Genomic DNA, 19664 nt, shown 5'->3' with positions numbered 1-19664 from the left:
AATTATATACAAAATCTAGAGCCTTGAAGGGTTTCATAAACTGATACACTTGATTTGAACACAATGATTACTAATTAGGCTAATTAAGCAAATTGCTTTTGAGGGTTCAACTTGGATATGTATGTCCTTTACTTAAAATACTTGTGGGCTGGGCAAAAAAAAAAAAAAATGTGCTTTCTGCCCAACACTTTCTCTTAGTCTCAGTCATAATTCTAATTTGGAAGGGGGCATAAAAATGAAGAGGTCATGCTAAATTGTTATTTAAAAGTATTAGTCACAGTATGCCCAGAAAACCCTGAACAGATGAAAAAAAATATTAGGACAAATGGAACAAAATTCCCAGAGACTGACAAATGTAGCTAACTTTAGAACAAAACAAACAAACAAAAAGGAACATAATGAATATATAAAATTTGTATAAAAATCAAGAATTTCCTTCCTTTGTTTAGAATAGTCTCCTCTGTCTTAAGGATAATTTTTATATATTTTTTTACTATCCAAAATTCTAAGTAAGGGGTGCAATTACACACACACACACACAGGCCATTAAAAATAGCATGGAAGATCCCAGTTACCCCCTCATGTTGATTTTCATATCCTCTGTTGCACTGGTTCTGCCTTCGTGCCTACCACTTCAGTATTTTCTGTGTATGCTTTTGAAATTTCTCTCCTAAAAGACACCAGTGATAACTGGTCCATCAGTTCACATTGCCTTTTCAGACTGTCCTCACTTTTCTGTAACATCCAAGGCTGCTGACCATGATCTGCTGGAAGCTTTTCCTTCTGTGACTTCCATGTCATTTTCATATTTTTATTTTTATTCTTTGTCTGTGACATTTTCATTGCTAGCTGCACTTCTCCTTGCTCTGAAATGTCCCTTAAGAATTTTTCTTGGCTTCATCTTTCTTTTTTTCCTTATTAGAAATTTCATCTACTATAGTTGTTCCAGTTAGTTTTTTTATGTTGATGGCTCATATCCAAAATATGTCCAAGCTTTAAAGTTATACACATGGGTAGAATTCTGGCTCTACCTTTTACTAATTGTGATCTTAGGCAAGTTTTGTCGCCAAGATCTTTAGGACCCTGTTTGGGTAAAATAATAATGCCTTAACTCATAAGGTTGCATAGTTTATAGAAATACATATAACATGTAGTTAATGCTCAAATAGTGGTAACTATTTTTAAAGCCATTTCTATAGCCCCCTTGTCTCTTTAGACTTTTCCCCTACAAATTCAGTGCCTATGGGATCCAGATATCTTAAATCAGAATCTCCAAAATAGTACCTGCTACTAATGTTCCTTTTACTGTTAATGACATCATGATCTTCTCAGTTATCTAGGCTCAAAACCTTGCTGTTGTCTGAGAAATGGAGACTTGCTTATGGCCCCTTATATTCAACAGCTTAGACAAATAAATACTCTCTAGGAACATGCCTCTCATTTTCTCCTTCTTTTCCAATACTGTTCCCCACCATTTAAAAACAAATCTCTTTGACCTCTCTTGGTGATCATTCTATTTAAATAAGTTTCTAATTTATCTCACCATGTCTTTTCTAATTTCCTACTCATCCTTCAGTTCATTTCCAGATTATTGAAGCAAAGCTCTAATCATACTGCTCTAACACTCGACTAATAATAATAATAGTAATAATAATAAATACTCTAACATTACGTTTTTACATATTAAGCAATGTTCTAAACGTTTTACATGGATTATTTCATTTAGTCCTACCAATAGGTTCATAAACCATTTCTTGAACAAATGAGGAAACTGAACCTTAGAGAGCTAGATTAGCTTCTGATGTCACTCAGCTAATAAATGGTGAAATCAAGTTCCACACCCAGGCAGAGTGACTCCAAAGTCTGCTTTCTAATATGTAGGCTGCCTGACAGCTACTTTCTTATGATCCCCAGCACCTGTCAAATATAGTTTTAAGTTCCGTATTTCAGACCTCTACAATCTGATGTCAGACTAACAATTCTATCCCATCTCAAATCTCTTATATAACACTAGAGGCCCAGTGCACGAATTCGTGCAGGGGTGGGGTCTCTCGGCCTGGCCAGTGATTGGAGCCGACCGGGGGGCCAGCCGGCCAGGGGGAGGGACTGTGGGAGGTTAGCCAGCTGTGGGGAGGAACTGCGGCAGGTTGGCTGGCCAGCCCCCCGGATCGGGGCCGATGGAGGTCCAGCCGGCTATGAGGAGGGACCATGGGAGGTTGGCCGGCTGTAGAAGATTGGCCGGCAGGGGGAGGTTGGCTGTGGGAGCACACTGACCACCAGGGGGCAGTTCTTGCATTGAGCATCTGCCCGCTGGTGGTCAGTGCGCATAATAGCAACCAGTTGACTGGTCATTTGGTCATTCAATCACTTAGGCTTTTATATATATATATATATATGTGTATATATATATACACACACACATACACATACATATATACATACACATATATACACATACATATATACATACACACACACATATATATGTATATATATATATATATATACATACACATACATATATATATATATCTATATATAGATATAGATATATATATATATAATGTTCCAGACAAACGATGACTTGCTAAATTGGCCATGAGCTTCAGTATCTTACACCTTAGATCCCGCCATCATTTATACCTGAAATAGCCTGTGCCTCATTTCTAACAGTTGGAATAATTCTTTATTTAAGCTAAATGATTATTTTTAAACAGCCTTTCTGCATCTTTTCAGGATGCAGTTAGGATTAAGGTCTTTATCTATAATCCATGAATGTTGTATACTTCTCATACAGCCATTATCACAGTTTGCTGTGGGCTACCAGTATAGTCACTTGTGGATATGACTTATATGATTTGGCTCCCTTACCTTATTGCATGATTCTTGCATGACCAATCATGGGGTTTATTTCTTATGTTTTAAAAAATCTACCCAGTACACTATCTTAGGTATATGAGATGCTTAATGTTTATTGCATAAATGTTTGAGATTGTGGATCTCAATAATTAGGAGGCTGATATGGAAATTATGCATATGTTAATTTAATGAGATCACCAAGACCTTTATTGATATTCATAGTTTAAGGTCTTTACATTTGAGTTGTGTTTTGATTTTCCTGGTAAAGTGTTTGAAAGTGTAGATTTATGATGTTTTAAATGGGAATTTTAAGACTATTCAACATGATGGACCATGGTAAATAGAGGACACTGAGAATCCTGGTGAATAAAAATACTCATATAGCTTAAAAGCTTTACTAGGAACTGCCATTCCATAATAAGCCCAGGGATGGGTTAGGCAAAGATTCAGAAGTAAGATATAGCTAATGAGTGTGATGGTGATTATAGAGCATGGATAATCTATTCCTACTGGTTCTGTGTTGTGATCCCCATTTGAATATTGATTATTGTCTATTATCATATTCCTCAAGCAGTTCTTATATGTTTCATCCATGTACATAGTCTCTGTCTTCTCTTTATCTTTTTATATCAAAGTTCTGGAGACTAGATTTTGGCAATAATATAATTGGAGAATAGCAGTATAAAATCTGTGTTGTTATTTTGTTCAGTCTTAATCTAGTTCTCACTTTTTATTGATGCCTTTAAGTTTTTCTTGTAGTATGCCTTCTCTTTCTTCTTTTTCTTTATTCTCCTTCCTATTCCTCTGTCTTATTCCTCGTCCCCCCTTCATCTTCTTTCCTCTTATTCCCAGATTTCTTAATATGATCATTACTTAGGAATTTATTCAGTGCCTTTTTTTTAGGGAGGTCAATATGCTTTTATCTACATTATTTTGTTTATGCTCAAGACAAATCTAACTGAAGTAGAAGTCACCAAAAAAAAAAACCCCAAAACACCTATATTTTCAAAACCCTTGAGCCACACTGTGTTTTGGAATTCAGAATTTTGGGGATTTTAGTTAAGTAATGTAATTTTATAAAAGTAAATTCTGTATTATGTTACATTCCTAGTGGTATCTTGGCAGCATCCCCATGCTCAAAGATATTAATGTATTTTTAGTGAAACAATATTGATAAAAAGTAGAATAAATAAAGACTAAAACGTCTCACGTACAAATTGCAACTTAATGGGTTTTGGTACCAAACATATGAGAAAATATATTTTCAAAAAATTTCAGAAAAAAATTTTTTTCAGAGATTCCTGGATTTCAGAATTGTGACTAAGGGATTGGGTACCATCCTTAGGCTTTGCCCAGATCAGCAGCAGTGATCTCTAGTCCCGCCCATGTCCCCAGGACACTTCCTGTTCCTTTGTGCTCTAATGCTTGCACCTATGACCTTCCGCATGAGGTAGCCCTGCAATTCCAGTAGTTAGCATCCAAAAAAAGCAGTCCTCAACCAAATACAGGTGGGAGTTTGTGAATACACATTTCAACTTCCTCATCGCTCAGGTGGGACCACTCTTGAGTGTGTCCACACAGTGTCCCGGATGTTCTCAGTGGACAACAGCCCTGGTTGCCCACCGTAGTAATCTGTTCATTAATGTACCATGCACTGCTTTCTTTCCCACCCTACCTGACTTCCACACTTCCTATGGGTGCCCCTGAAATCACTTACCACATAGATTACTTGCATTCAAATCCTCCTCCCAAGGTCTTCTCTGGGTGTAACCCACCCTAAGATGTGGACCCCAAATAGAGCCTGGATTTCGGTTTAAAGATAGTATTATTGCAAACTTTCATGTGGTTGTTAACCACCATTTTTCATGTTTTTAAATTTCTTAGAGTTAGGGGGTTTTAGAATAAGAGGAACATGCTACCAATTTATAGCTGCCACTGTTCATGTTGATACACATTACTGGCTTTCCTGGCGCTGTTGCCGTTTCCTGTTCCCACCTCCCATACTGTGAGCCTACTGTCAATGTGAACATCTTGGCTGAGATTTTTAAAATCTTAGTATTTAAAGTATTTGCCCCCAGTCTCAGAGAAAATGCTTATTCTCGCAGCTTTAGGCCACAAAGAAGCTGACCTCCAGTGTCTAATTCTCCGGCTGATCCATGGGGAGGTGGCAGGGCAACTCGGTCTGGAGAAGCCTTTCTCACGCCCTCAGATTTCATCCTGTTGTATTTATTGCTGGAAATGGTTTTGTGTTCACTTTCTTGCAAGTGAATTGAATGAGTTGAAGCTCTTGACACAACTTTAAATCCATTCTAAAAAAAAAAAAAGTGAAATTCATTGATAGAGGAACTGAAATCATTAATTATGTTGTAGCGCCTTATCTTTTTTATGGTACACGTATTGCTGTGGGTATAGTGCTCTAAAACATCTGCTGGGTAGTCCGTTATAGCGGCACAAGAATGCTTTTACATGAATGCCATGAAGCAGCAGATGCTTCTTAACAACAGCTCCCCAATTCATTTAGGAAACAAGTCAGTGCTGGATTTGGTTTTTCCTTCAAGTGTGATAACTGCAGGCAAATGGTTCCAAAGAGGTTAGAACTGACAAATCCAGTCGCTCTGTATAATTTTTTACTAGGATGCTGCAAGTTGGTCTAAGAGCCTTATCTAATAGTGCTTTAATAAAATTAGCATTTTTCTTCTATGCAAATAATTCTTTACTATTACAAGTAATCAGGAAAATACATTAATTCAGTATTACCAGCATAAGCTTCTTTCATTTCCTTTGGAAACTTCTGTTAAATGTTGACTTATCATTAGCATTACAAATAGAAAAAGTGGTTGAAAACCCAGGCTTAGTAACAGGAAGACATGGGGATCCAGCAATTGGAAGTCAAACGTAGTTCCTTCCAGGAGCAATTTCTGTCACCTCAGAGATAGATTATGCGGCTGTAGTGATGGCCACATGCCCTTGGCAAAACAGGCCTTCTCCTCAGTACACACAGCACCCATAGGTATGTTCTGAAGGTCTGAGGGTCCCAGAGAAATTACTGCTGCTGTTCTCCACTCCCGCTCTCCCCCCACGCCTCTGCTGTGTCATGGTCTCTGTTATAGGAACTGCATGGTCAGGAAAGCTTTTCAGGAAAGCTTCAGTGGCAAAGACTCTTGGCCAGGTTAACATGCACAGCCTGTAACATTACTGTTGGTATATGTATCAGATCCCTTTCCTCTGAAGATCAGATCGGAAGGTGGAATTAGGGAGCTTTGTGTGAAATAGGAAAATAAGGTCATGAAAAGCTAGATGTAGGGGATGCCAAAGATCAATTTTGCCTTCTTCATAATGTTGTTTAACAATGGTCTGGGTCGCCAGCATAGTCTTTAAAGTGGACGATGCATCACCCAGAGGACTTGTACATCAGTCCAACCTCTGGTTCTCTGGTTTATAGGATGGAAACAGGAACAGACAGTTTATACTCATTCCTTTTATTTATTTCATTTAACAAGTACTGATTGAATGCTTACTAAATTCCAGATACTGTTTGGGATGCTTGGGAGACCTGAGTGAATAAGAGAGGTGTAAGCCTGTCCTCCGGGCACTCACAAGCTAAGAAGTGTGTGTGTAATGTAGAGCAGGAGAAGTATCTCCCTGGCCCCAGACCAGATAAGGCCTCAAGATGCATTCTTACATTCTCACAGCATGTACAACACTATAATCAAATAATTGTTTATGCAATGATTTGTTTTCCCCACCCTCCCTCTAGTTATAAGCTCTGTGAGAGCAAAGATTGTGTCTCTTGCTCACCAGCAACTCTGCAGGGGCAGCACCGTGCCTAGTGCATAGTAGACACTCAGTAATCATGAGTGAGTGAATGTGTACGTGCTCTGTCCACACACATGGCACACATGTATGTACATGTGAGAATGAGCACAGCTGAGAAAAAAATTTGAGGGGCATTCTCAAGGAGAAACTATTGCTGAGGGCAGGAGGACTTGTGAACAGAATTAAGCATACAAGGGGACTTTTTAGTAGGCTGCAAGAAGAGTTTGTTAGGAAGAAGTTTGGGTGGTAACAGATGACAGGTGTGACAAGTTCTAGGTGATAATGCAGTCTGGTGAACTTGGAGTTCCTGAAAATCTATCTGGGTGGATGGTATGATCATTGAGCTAAAAATAAACCTTGGGGAACGTGAGTAGGACATCAAAAGGGTCAGTGCTATATACAACTGGTTGACATGTGAAAGAGCTGAAACAAAAAAGTTTAAAATCTCACACACCAAATTTATAGATGTGGCAAAATTATATATACCCTGGCGACTATGTGCATTTTTCTAGTAGGGCTTATTGTGATGATAATTTTATTGTTATTTGTATGGTGATTTAACATATCTCCCTCCTTTAGGGCACAATGTCTGTTGCTCTACCCTCTGTTTCCAGAGCCTAAGACAGTGTCTGGAACAAGGGTGGGACTATGGCTTGCTGCTTATTTTTGTATACAAGCTAAGAATGGTTTTTAAACTTTTATATGGTTGAAAAAGAATCAAAAGAATAATGTTTCATGACATTAACATGATATGAAATTTAAATTTTAGTGTCCATAAATAACATCTTATTGGAACAAAGCCACATGCATTAATTTACATATTGTCTAGGCTGCTTTCATGCTACAATGGCAAAGTTAAGTGGTTTTGACAGACACATAAAGGTGCACAAAGCTTAAAATATTTACTGTCTGTCCCCCCCCCCTTTTTTTTTGTTTGTTTATTAATCCTCACCCACCGGAGGATATTTTTTCCATTGATCTTTTTTTTTTTTTTTTAGAGCGTGGAAGGGAGTGGGAGAGACAGAGAGAGAGAAACATTGATGTGAGGGAGACACATCCATTGGTTGCCTCCCATACACACCCCAACCAGGGATCAAGCCTGCAACCAACGGACATGACCTTGACTAGAATCACGCCCAGGACCCTCCAGTCCATGGGCCAATGCTCTAACCACTGAGCCACCGGCTAGGGCCTGTCTGGCCCTTTAAGAAAATGTTTACCAACCCCTGGCCTAGAACATAGAAGCTACCCTGTAACATTTAATGAATTAATGAATAAGTTAACCAACATACCTATTATGGGACAGTTTTACACTTTATCTTGTTTAATAAACTTTAAACAAGGAAAGCATGGGAGGAAATTACTATCATATAACAAGTAAGGAAATGGAGGCTCAGAAGAATTAAGTGATCTGTCCATCCAGTGAGTGGCAAAGCCAGGGACTGAACCCAGGTCTAACTCCAAATTCCACGCCCTTTGCCACCTTTGACTGTACTGTGCTTCTCTAATATCTGGGTATTTTTAGCTGAGATTTGGATTTGTATCCTTATACCCAGTAGAAAGATGAGAATTTTCATCATGTTCTCATTGCTGCTGAAACAGTATTATTTAAAAGCAGCACCAAGTCTTTGTCCTAGCATAGGTGCAGTGCCTGCCTGGCATGCGGTAGGTTCTTCTGGAAGTTTTTAGAGGACTCTCCTGGTAATAAACAAAACAAAACAAAAAAAACCCCAAAAACAAACAAACAACAACAACACACACACACAAACCAACAACAAGCAAACTACTAAAGCCCCATTCACAGCCACACACCTCAGATAAAGTTTTGAGGGAAGGAGCCGATGGCTTACTGGCTCCTTTAAAACAGTTCTTTGCCCATTCTTAGATGTGATGTTTCCTTGTGCTGTAGGATCCACAGCCTCTGGATCACTACGGTGCTTGCCTTTCAGTCTATTTATCAAGACCTTATCATTTTTACTCTTTGGCAGTGAAATTTACTCATTTGTGGATTTGAGCAAAGAAGTTTATTCATATGCTAAAGGAATTTGCAGTTTATTCATCAAGACATTTAAAAATCTCACTTGTTTAAATTAGGGGAGTGCTATCTTACTTTAGAAAATGACTGCAGCCAAACTTCAGCCTATTGGATTCAATTATCATCATTCTATTAAGGCTCAGAATTTATCATCCTTCAGGAAATCGAACGTGACATCCCAAGATAGAAAAAAACAGAAAAGGGGGAAAGTTCACCAAATGAAGACACGGGTTCTGCTTACTGCTTATAAAAATACAATAAAATGTCATTAAAGAAGGCCTGAAGGTGGACTTGGAGGGGTGGGCACACTCAGGTCGAGGGGCCACAGCTTGTTTTTATAAATGAGGTTCCCAGGGGTACATCCACCTCCGTTTGTTTACATGTTGCCAACGGCTGCACTCATGCTCCATGGAAGAGACCTCATGGCCCACGAAGCCTGAACTATTTACTATCTGGTCCTTTCAGAAAACATTTGCAGACCTCTGGAACTAGGCACATAAGAAAAATCAGAAGAGCAAGGCTTGTTTAATACGGAAAAGAAAAATCTGATGACAATGAATTAGTTCATACTTCTGAGAGGATATTGTACAAAAGATGACGCTTGTTTCTTAATTCTCTGCAAAGGAAACCCCAGTGGAGACTGAGTTACGCTGTAGCACAAAGACGTTCTCTGGCTCTGGAGTTAAAATGTAGAGTGGTGTATAAGGTAACTCTTACACATTGGTAGTTACATGCACAGTGCAAATTTTACCCCTTTTGGCACCCCAGATTTCACTTTTAAAGCCTCCTTTTGATTAGGGTTATTGCTACATATCTGCTGCTGAATGTCATCATTGATAAAGGAATAACATACTAAGGCATTAATGGCCATTGATACTTTAGCGAGAATTAATCAACTCAGAGGAAGAGGAGAACGTGAAGTATTATTTTTGGACAGGAGGAGAAGGGAAAGGGCCAGCAAAAAAGCCCGTGTCCCTGGGGGTGGGGGTGCTGAGTTGATGTCTTTGGTTAGTGGAGGTGCTCCCAAGAGGAGACCAACTGAGATAGCGATACTCCAGGAGATGTAGATGAGCAGTCAGTGAGGGCAAACTGGTTGTGGCATAATTTTGAGTCTTGGTGAATGGGCTTTCCTGATGCGTCATCTCATAAACTGTGTTATCTTAACTAAAGAATCCCAAAGTAGACCTTTTACCTATTTCTGAGACAAGGCTTCCTGGAGTGGTCTGCTGACACCTGCATTAGCATCACCTGGAAGGATGAAAATAAGGTGGGTCCTTGAGTCCCATCCCAGAACTACTGAGTTCAAACGCAGGAGCTTGAGGATGGAGCCTGAGAGGACATATGTTTAACATTCCCTACCCCCCAAAATCTGAATGTCTTGGCAGAGTGAAGGAGCTCTGGGCTTGAAGCCCAAGGACTTAGGTTTATGTCCTGGCCGTTTCTTACTTGCTGGGTGACCTTGAGCCTTCCTCCTAGAGCAGGGGAGCGAATGACATAATGTACATGAATGTGCTTAGAAAAACTGTAAACCCTTGTAACTGAGGCTGGTCTTTCTTATGTAGCATGCAAAGGGTAGCTCTAAAGAGAAATACATTTGATTGATTCTGAAACTCGGAATACCAGGTATACTAGTAAGTCTTTCCCTCTTCCTTTAGTTAGTCATGATTTCCATAATGAATTTCTGATGTTCAAATCCTTATTCTGCTAATTCTGCTTTAGCTGCCCAGGAATCTTAAGAAGTAGATAAGAAGAACCTAACTTTTCCTTTAAAAATCCTTCTGAGCCCTTCTGATTTTTTTCCCAGAACATAATGCCTTTTTATCTCTTGTTCTGATTTATGAACTAATTGTCATTGACATATGATGGGTGCTATTAAGCGTTATTACTATTCCCTGCTGTAGGGAACTGTCGCTCTGCCATGGAACCTAAAACACAGCCTCTTCTGCAGTCCACCTTGGACTCAGCCTGTTTGCTGGCTGCCGGCTCTGAACTCAAGCTGTCATACTGTCTCCTGCACAGTCCTGAAGGAAGCGGGGCCTAAGGAGGACAATGGAGCCAGATACAAACACCAGAAATCTGCCAGATGCTTTGGCTGGTTTCTGTGTCCCCTCCCTCCTGCCTTGCCCTTGCGCTTGCCAAGCTGCAGAAAAGGATTTAATCCCACAGGAGACAGATTCTTTTTCTCAGTGGGAACCCACATTGGCCATGCTGATGCTAGTTCACTCCCCTCTGATGGATCTGGGAGTGCAAAGAATGGCGCCTCTTTTTTTCCTTTAAAAAAAAAATCAGGAGGAGGAGTGATAATATTACCGGGAAAGGGGAGCCTCACTGAGATGCTGTTCTTGGGATCATCCTGTTGACCACCCCTTATTTCATGGTTGCTCCAGATGCTGTCAGACACATGGCTGCCTGTGTTGAACCCTTTCTTATGTTCTAGATACAACCTTTACAGTTGCTAAAAGAATGCCATCAAAGGCTCTTGTGACAGTCACATACTTAAGCCACACAGATCATGAAAAAAGAGTCATTCTAGGAGTAAAGATAGTGAAAAGACCACCTTGGTGTGAAATGATGAGCACATGAAACAAAAAAAGGGCCTGCTTACTGAAATCTCACATAGATTATTTTTCTAATTCACGATATCTGTTTTAATAATTAAACGTCTTTCTTAAGGGATTCATTTTTCAGTGGTTTGTCAAAAGGCCTTGATGGTTTTTAATCACTTCTGAATATATGGAAAGGCTGTTGGCTCAGGGAAATCACAAGAAGTTTGTTTCTTAGCCCAGGGTTTTTCCATTGTGATTAGATGGCTTGTGTCCACTCAGAACCAGCACTGCCCTGTGCCACTCGGGCTTCTAGGCTGTGATTCTGACCCACTAATGTGAGGTTTGAATTGAAGGATCTGACTGGTAGAAGATAAACAAATTGACTCTCTTTTCCTCAAGGGGTATTATGAATAAAGCTCCTTACTTAAGTTTTCTCAGTAATAGTAATAGAGATTTTTAGTGATAGAAGAAAAGTTTTTCTTCCTTCAATTACTTTTCCTTGCAGGCTAAATAGAGATAGGGATCTCATTTCTTAAGCCCAGTATACCATTTGGGTTTGCTTTCAATAAAATATCTATAAAGTGTCTCCAGCATGATCCCCGTTTAATGGGATTTAGTTGCAAAGCTTAATTCATATCAGATTTTCTAAATGAGAGATCACTGTCAACTTATTGTTAATTGAATTAAATAAAATCAAGGTTTCTATAATTAATGTGAACCACTTAATCTTTTAGCTCCTTGAATGAGTGTAATTTCCTAAACACAGGTATCTTCTCATTTAATGAAATAGCAGCACTTTGAGGAAAATAAATGTACACATTACTTTTTTTCCTAATAACTCTTAATATAAAATATACCCAAATCCTTAAAAAATAGAATAAAAGAATAAAAATAATAACATATTATCAAACTTACCCAAAATGTTAACATTATGTTGTCCAGAACCTAAGTCCAAATTAACTATAATAATGGTTAAGGAGTGGCATAATGTTGTTCAAAGAGAAATGGTTTTAGTGTCAGTCGGCATGGGAGATGGCCCTACCTGTGCCTCCACCCACCTGGTGGCGTCGGGGAAACCACCAGCCTTTCTGGGCCTTGTGTATATCCGCACGGTGAGTGAGTTGGCGAGACGGAATTATTCACTGGAGTATACTATAACATGATATCAGAAACTTTCATCTTAATTTGGAGAATTTAAAATAGTCACAAAAGGAGACAGTGGTATAATAATGGTAAAGCACCTGTGGACTCAGCAAGCAACCTCAACCATCATCACCCCATGGCCAATCAGCCTCTCCCACATCTCTGTCCTCTGGCCCTTTCCTGTGTTACTGTAAAGCGATTCCCAGACCTTAGATGCTGTTTCACCCCTCTGCCATCTGTTTTGCTGGCAGCTGAGGTCTTAGAAATTTTATTTAATCAACAACATTTCAAATTGCTTCACTATTTCTTTCCTTTTCATTTTTAAGTGAAAAATTTGAGATAACTATAGATTCATATGCCATAATAAGAAATAACCTGAAAGATCCCATGTAACCTTTACCCAATTTCCCCCAGTGGCAATGTCTTGCAAAACTATAGTTTGATATCACAATCAGGATATTGGCATGCATGCAGTCCACTTATCTGATTCAGATTTCCCCAATTTTACTCTACTCATTTGTGTGTGTGTGTGTGTGTGTGTGTGTGTGTGTGTGTGTGTGTGTGTTTGGTTCTATATCATTTTATCACAAGTGTAGGTTTTCATATCCACCACCATAGTCAAAATACTGTTTCATCACCACAGGATTCCTCATTTTGCCCTTTTGTAACCACACTTCCCTCCACAACCCCCCACATTACATCTTCTCTGTTTTTCATTTCTAAAATTTTATCATTTCAAATATCTTACCTAAATAGAACCAAACAGTCTGTAACCTTTTTGTTTCATTTTGTTTCAAGAGGATTTAGTTTAATTTTTTAATTACAGTTGACATACAATATTATATTAGTTTCAGCTATGCAACACAGTGATTAGACATGTATACACCTTATGAAGTGATCACCTGATAAATCTAGTACCTGTCTGACACCATACAAACTTATTACAATGTTATTGACTATATTCCTTATGCTGTACTTCATATCTCCATGATTATTTTAATAACTGGCAATTTGTACTTCTCAATTTCTTTCACATTTTTCATTAACCCCCCAAACTCCCTTTAATTTGGTGGCCAATTTGTTCTTTGTATCTATGAGTTCGTTTCTGTTTCATTTGTTGGTTTGCTTTGTTTTTTAGATTCCACATGTAAGTGAAATCATATGGTATTTGTCTTTCTCTGTCTGACTTATTTTACTTAACATAATACCCTTTAAGTCCATCATTGTTTCTGCAAATGGCAAAATTTCATTCTTTTTTGTGAATGAATAATATTCCATTGTATGTTTGTACCACTTCTTCACACATTGGTCTATCAATGGACACTTAGGTTGATTTCATATCTTGGTTAGTATAAATAATGCCAAGGGGTACATATATCTTTACAAGTTAATGTTTTGGATTTCTTTGAATAACTACCCAGAAATGGAATTGCTGGGTTGTTTGGTATTCTATTTTTAGTTTTTTGAGGCACCTTCATACTGTTTTCCATAGTGGCTGCACCAATTACAATCCCACCTACACTGCATGAAGGTTCCCTTTTCTCCACATCCTTGCCAACACTTATTTGTTCATTTATTGATAATAGCCTCTCTGACAGGTGTGAGGAGATATCTCATTGTGCTTTTAATTTGTATTTCTCTGCTGATTAGTGATGAGCATCTTTTCATGTCTATTAGCCATCTGTATTTCCTCTTTGGAGAAATGTCTGTTGAGATCCTCTGCCCATTTTTTAAATTGGATTGTTTGCTTTTGGGTGTTCTATGAGTTCCTTATATATTTTGGATATTAACCCCTTATCTGATCTATCATTGGAAAATATATTTTTCAATGATAGATCAGATAAGGGGTTAATATGGTCATCTTATTGGGGTTACATGGTCATCTTTTCATTTTGTTTATAGTTTCCTTTGCTGTTCAAAACCTTTTTAGTTTGATATAGTTCCATCTGTTTATTTTTTCTTTTGTTTCCTTTGCCTGGGGAGACATATCCAACAAAATTATTTCTAAGAGAAATGTCAAAGATTTATTGCTTATGTTTTCTTCTAGGAGTTTTATGATTTCAGGTTATATATTTAAGTCTTTAATCCATTTGAGTTTATTTTTGTATGTTGTATGAAAAAGTTGTCGTTTTATTTTTGCATGCATCTGTTCAGTTTTCCCAATATCATATATTGAAGAGACAATATATTCTTTGTATATTTTTTCCTTCTTTGTCATTAGTTGATCATATAGGCATGGATTTATTTTTGGGCTCTCTATTCTGTTCCACTGATCTATGTGTATGTTTTTATGCCAGTACCATGATGTTTTGATTACATTGCCTTGTAGTATAGTTTGATATCAGGTAGCATGATACCTCCAAATCTGTTCTTCTTTCTCAAGATTGCTGTGGCTCTTTGGGGTCTTTGCAATTCCATATAAATTTTAGGATTATTTTGTCCTAATTGGTATTGATATTTGGATAGGGGTTGCATTGAATTTATAGATTGCTTTGGGTAGTATGGACATTTCAATGATGCTAATTCTATCTTTGAGGATAGTATAGCCTATTTATTTGTATCTTATTCAATTTCTTTTTTTTATTGTCTTATAGTTTTTTGAGTACAGGTCTTTTACTTCCTTGGTTAAATTTATCGCTAGGTATTTTATTGTTTTGATTGGCTTTTATCGATTGCATAATTCCTGGGAGATTTCACAGGTAGTGGTGTATGTCAGGTTTGCTCTTTTCATTGTTGAGTAGTGTGGAGTGATATACCAGTTACCTGATTTAACCACAACCTGTTGAAGAACAGCTGACCTGTTTCAGTTTTTGGTTGTTCTGAATAAAACTGCTGTATACAGGTTTTTCCAATTTTTCTGGGATAAATACCCAAGGGTATAATTGGTGGGTTCTGTGATAAGTACATGTTTAGTTTTATAAGAAACTGGCATATGGTTTTATATTCCAAGCAGGAATGTATAAATGATCTAGTTTCTCTGCAACTTCACCAACATTTGAAGGTATCATTATTTATTTTAGGCATTCTGATAGATATGAAGTGCTCTATCTCATTGTAGTTTTAATTTTCATTTCCCTGATGGCTCACGATGTTGAACATCTTTTTCTTATGCTTATTTGTCATTTGTATATCATCTTTGGTGATCTTTTGCACTTTTACTCCTTCATTTGCTGTTTTTGTTTTTTCAGGCTTGGGATGGAGGTGAAGTTGCTGGTAAATTTTCTATGAAGTTTGTTGTAGTATACTTAGGTGGAGGAAACAGATGTGCTACCGATAAAGATAATATTGCTTACTATGGTTCTCAGCTCTGTGTTGGAGACACTGGAAATACAAAGATGAATAACACAAGAATATTAGTCTTGAAGTTCTAAAACTATCTGGCACTTTTGGAAAGAGAAGCAGAAAATATGTAAAAGTCTGTAATTTCCAAATTGCATGACTTCAAGGGATAATATTTGCGTGAGTATCTTAAAGGTGAACACTAATGATGGAAAGAGCCTAGCCAACACAGGCCAAGGATTCAAATTCATTTAATGTGAGTTAAGTATGCAAAAATGTCTTTGCACATAGATGGTTTCCTAGAGCAGGGGACTGACAACACTGCCAATGGAGGAGTAACACTCCAGCCTTCAAATCTCAGAAAAGCACGTAGCTGCCAGTGAGAACGGTGGCTGGAGTGAGAGCTAGCAGGTTCCTTGAGAAGCTTCTTCTGTCACTCTCCCTTGGGCCTCCTAACTCTTCCAGAGAATTTAGATCTATGTCTAATTGATCACCAGTTGCAAGTACCTGGTGTCAACCCCAGCACATGCCTGAGTACTTAATTTGAGTTTGGACAAAGAATATTCTTTCCAGGAATTTTATCCTCCCTGGCAGGACTGAATCTCAAGCAGTCTATTTTTGTAGTTTTCTGCAGCAATTAAGGACTCCTGTATTTGCTTAAGAATTGGACAGTGATCGTCTAAGAAGAGAAATAGCTCAATAGAAAAGTATAAGGAATAAACACACACACACACACACACACACACACACACACAAATCTAATTTTTGGTAAAGGTGCATTAAAAATCAATGGGAAAGATGGACTATTAGAAATCATCTGGGAAAAATTCTTACCTGACACCATAACAAAAACAAAATTTAGATGGATTAATGATCTAAATGTAAATTTAAAAACATGTGCATGTGTGTGAGTATGTGTGTAGAATAAAGGAGTTTAATATTTTTACAAATTTTAAGGATGAGGTGGGAAGTAGCCAGAGACCTTTTAATGAAGACAGGTACAGAGTAACTACATAAAAGTAAAAGAAATCTTTATGATAAAATGTGTAAGAAACAAAGTTAAAAGAAAACTGAGTGAAAATATTTTATATACATACACACACATATATGTCATATATTCTTGCACACCTCTGTTTTTCTATGGAGATGGGTATATAGGTAGATAGATATCTAATAATAAATTATCATTTCTGATACACAAAGAATTTATATAATTTTATAAGAAAAATACAAATTAAATATCAGAAAATATGCAAAGGATAAGAACATGTAAATCACAGAAGGATACAAATTACCAATAAACAGATGAATAGATGTTCACGTTCACTAGAAATCAACAAACTAGAAATTAAAACAATGACATTTAAAAACTCATCGAATGGGCAAAAATTTAAAACACAAATAACTTAGTATTTATGGGCTATTTGGGAAAGAACATTCTCTTACATTTCTGCTGGGAATTCATTTTGTTGAGGACAGATTGGCACTATCAAAATTTAAAGTACACACACCCTTTGCACAGTAATGCCTCCTTCAGGAATCTGCACCATAGAAAACAGAGGTGCAATAGAGGATCTATGGGCTAAGAAATTCATCGCAGCATTAATTTAGTAACAGGAAATTATAATCAGCCTAAAATATCTAGCAATATGGAAATGTTAAAAACAAAACTATGACATAGTCATGCAGTGCAATCAAATAAAGCCATTAAAAGAAGAAGCAAAATCTATAGCACTGATGTGGTACACATGGTAGGATGTCCACGAGTGCAAAATCAAATCAAGAGCATATGTATACACAGCATGATTTAACTGGTGGGAGACGGCTGGATGGGTGATGTGTGTATGTGTGTGCATGTATTCATCCACCAAGAAATTTTTTTTAAGTCTGGAAAAAATACACAAATGATCTGCTAAGAATGGTTACAAATCTTAAGTATAGAAGTGCTATGTCGAGAATTTTATTTTTCATTTTATGTATTTATGCAGTACTTGCAATTATTTTGTATCACAGGTGTAATGTTTTATAATGTTGAGAAAGAAATTATAAATGCTAAACAACCCAATCATTGACCAAAAAGAAAGAATTTGGTTAAAAGAATTGCTTTAAAACAATATAGAGATATCTTTGCCTAATGCAAATTTAAATAAACAGAAAAACCTCTTTCTTGCTGCTGTATTAATTTTCTGTATTTGGATATTTATCTCAGTGATTTCTCTCTGGTTATTTAATTCATTGTGTTTAACTGATAGGGTCTATGGGATTTTAGTGAAAAACTATTTTGTAACTATCTCCAGTTGTGATTTATCTCCCCCAGTGAACTGCTGGTGAGTGGGGAATTAGTAAAGCAGATACAGATCTGGAGAGTAGTGTGTGGCTTTACTTATCTCCACAGGGATCCTTATTTCATATTGATAAAGCTTGAAATCCTTCCTGTAGCTCTTTCTGATTGTTCATTGTCGCAGTTACTGTTGTAATGAGAGGTACAAAGAGCCAAACCAACCTGCTTCTTTCCTTCTACTAAATTAATTTCAAAGGAAATTCTTCAATCCAAGTAAATAATGGATGTGGGTGGAATCAGATTCTGACTCAACATGTCCATTTAATTGCTTCTAAACGTTTAGATACATTCTTAAGAAACCTTCACACATCATTAAAAATTCAACCAATAAAGAATGATGGGGTGAGACATGAACTGGCTCTAGCCATCTTTGCTCACAAAACCCCATTTTAAGTTGGCATTAATATTTGCCTTCTCCTCTATTATTATAAATCAAGATTTATTGTAGAAATATACCAAAGACAGCACAATAATAAAACAAAATTCAGCACAGGTTTTGAAATGTACCTAACAAAATCAACCTCTAGCAAAATAACTTTCTTATTCAAAATGGAACTGGGAATTGTTCAGCACACAATGAATCATCTTTTGGCAAGTACAATAGAATCTTTAGGGACATTTCACAGCCTCTTGTTCAATTGTTAGGATGTTTTTAGCTTTCACAGGTAGGGAAGAAGGTAGCTTGTATAGCCATCATTTTGTTGCTAAAATTGAACGGTAAAGATTTTTCAGAGTTGCTGTTGTAATAGATCTTTTTGCCTTTTTTTTTCCTTCCTGTTTCTATGCCCAGAGCTGCTTTGTCTCTCAAAAGCAATCTGGAATTACTTAATGCTAATGTTTTCTGGTTTTACTATTTACCCAGGACTCAAATGATAAACATTAATGTGGGAAACTCCCTTTTTCTTCCTCATGGTTCTATATTTATTTAACTGTTGTTCTGCAAGAAGAAAACTTCATCTTTCTCCAGGTTAATGGACTCTTTTTTTATTGACAAACATTTTGGTTTTGCTTTTTTCCAGGAGGCTTTAGAGTTACCCCTTGATGATTTTGAAGTGACTGAGACCGCAGCAGCAACCGAAGTGATTAAATATGAGTATCACGTCTTGTATTCCTGTAGCTACCAAGTGCCTGTGCTTTACTTTAGGGCAAGCTTTTTAGGTAAGACCATGTTGGAAGCTAAATGTAAATTCATAACACTTACATATTAAAGCAGAAAGCAGACTTGGAAAATTATTCCTGAGAGAAAAAAAAAATAGAGTTAAAAATAAGAAAACTGTGGGTGAGGTAAGGTTTTACCAGTAAATTTTCTCATGTTTTAGAAAGAGTATCAGGACTTCAGAGTGAATGATATCATCCCAGCCATAAGTCTGATCTTCAGATTCTTGGCCTCCTGCCCAACGTTGACTAAGCCCCCTGGCCCTTTTTGCTTTACTTTAAACAAGTAGGAACAACTTAAAGCTACAATGTTTATTTATTTCTAACTTTACAGTAAAAATTTCTTTCAATCTTAAGCGATCCCATTAACATAAAGCCCCCATGCCTTTCCCCCCAAATGCTAATAATTGCTTCAAGAACTATTTATCAATGAGTTTAAGCTATACTTAAATACAGCACTGATATTTCCTTTGGCCATCTATACATCTCC

At 37.3% G+C, this 19664-nt stretch overlaps 1 protein-coding gene across 4 annotated transcripts in view; it reads left to right on the top strand.

Moving 5' to 3' along the window:
* ATG10 (autophagy related 10) overlaps positions 1–19664 on the top strand; it is a 219309-nt gene that overhangs the window by 125171 nt on the left and 74474 nt on the right. For all 4 annotated transcript variants that reach the window (XM_080681962.1, XM_080681960.1, XM_080681963.1 and 1 more), the window contains one exon: positions 19039–19177. In XM_080681962.1, coding sequence (XP_080538088.1) covers positions 19039–19177 — 139 coding nt within the window. The remainder of the gene's footprint in view (positions 1–19038; positions 19178–19664) is intronic.

This window comes from Plecotus auritus, assembly GCF_963455305.1.
Source record: "Plecotus auritus genome assembly, chromosome: 7".
Classification (NCBI taxonomy): domain Eukaryota; kingdom Metazoa; phylum Chordata; class Mammalia; order Chiroptera; family Vespertilionidae; genus Plecotus; species Plecotus auritus.
The sequence above is the reverse complement of the archived record's forward strand: the minus strand, read 5'-3'. Positions and strand labels throughout refer to the sequence as shown.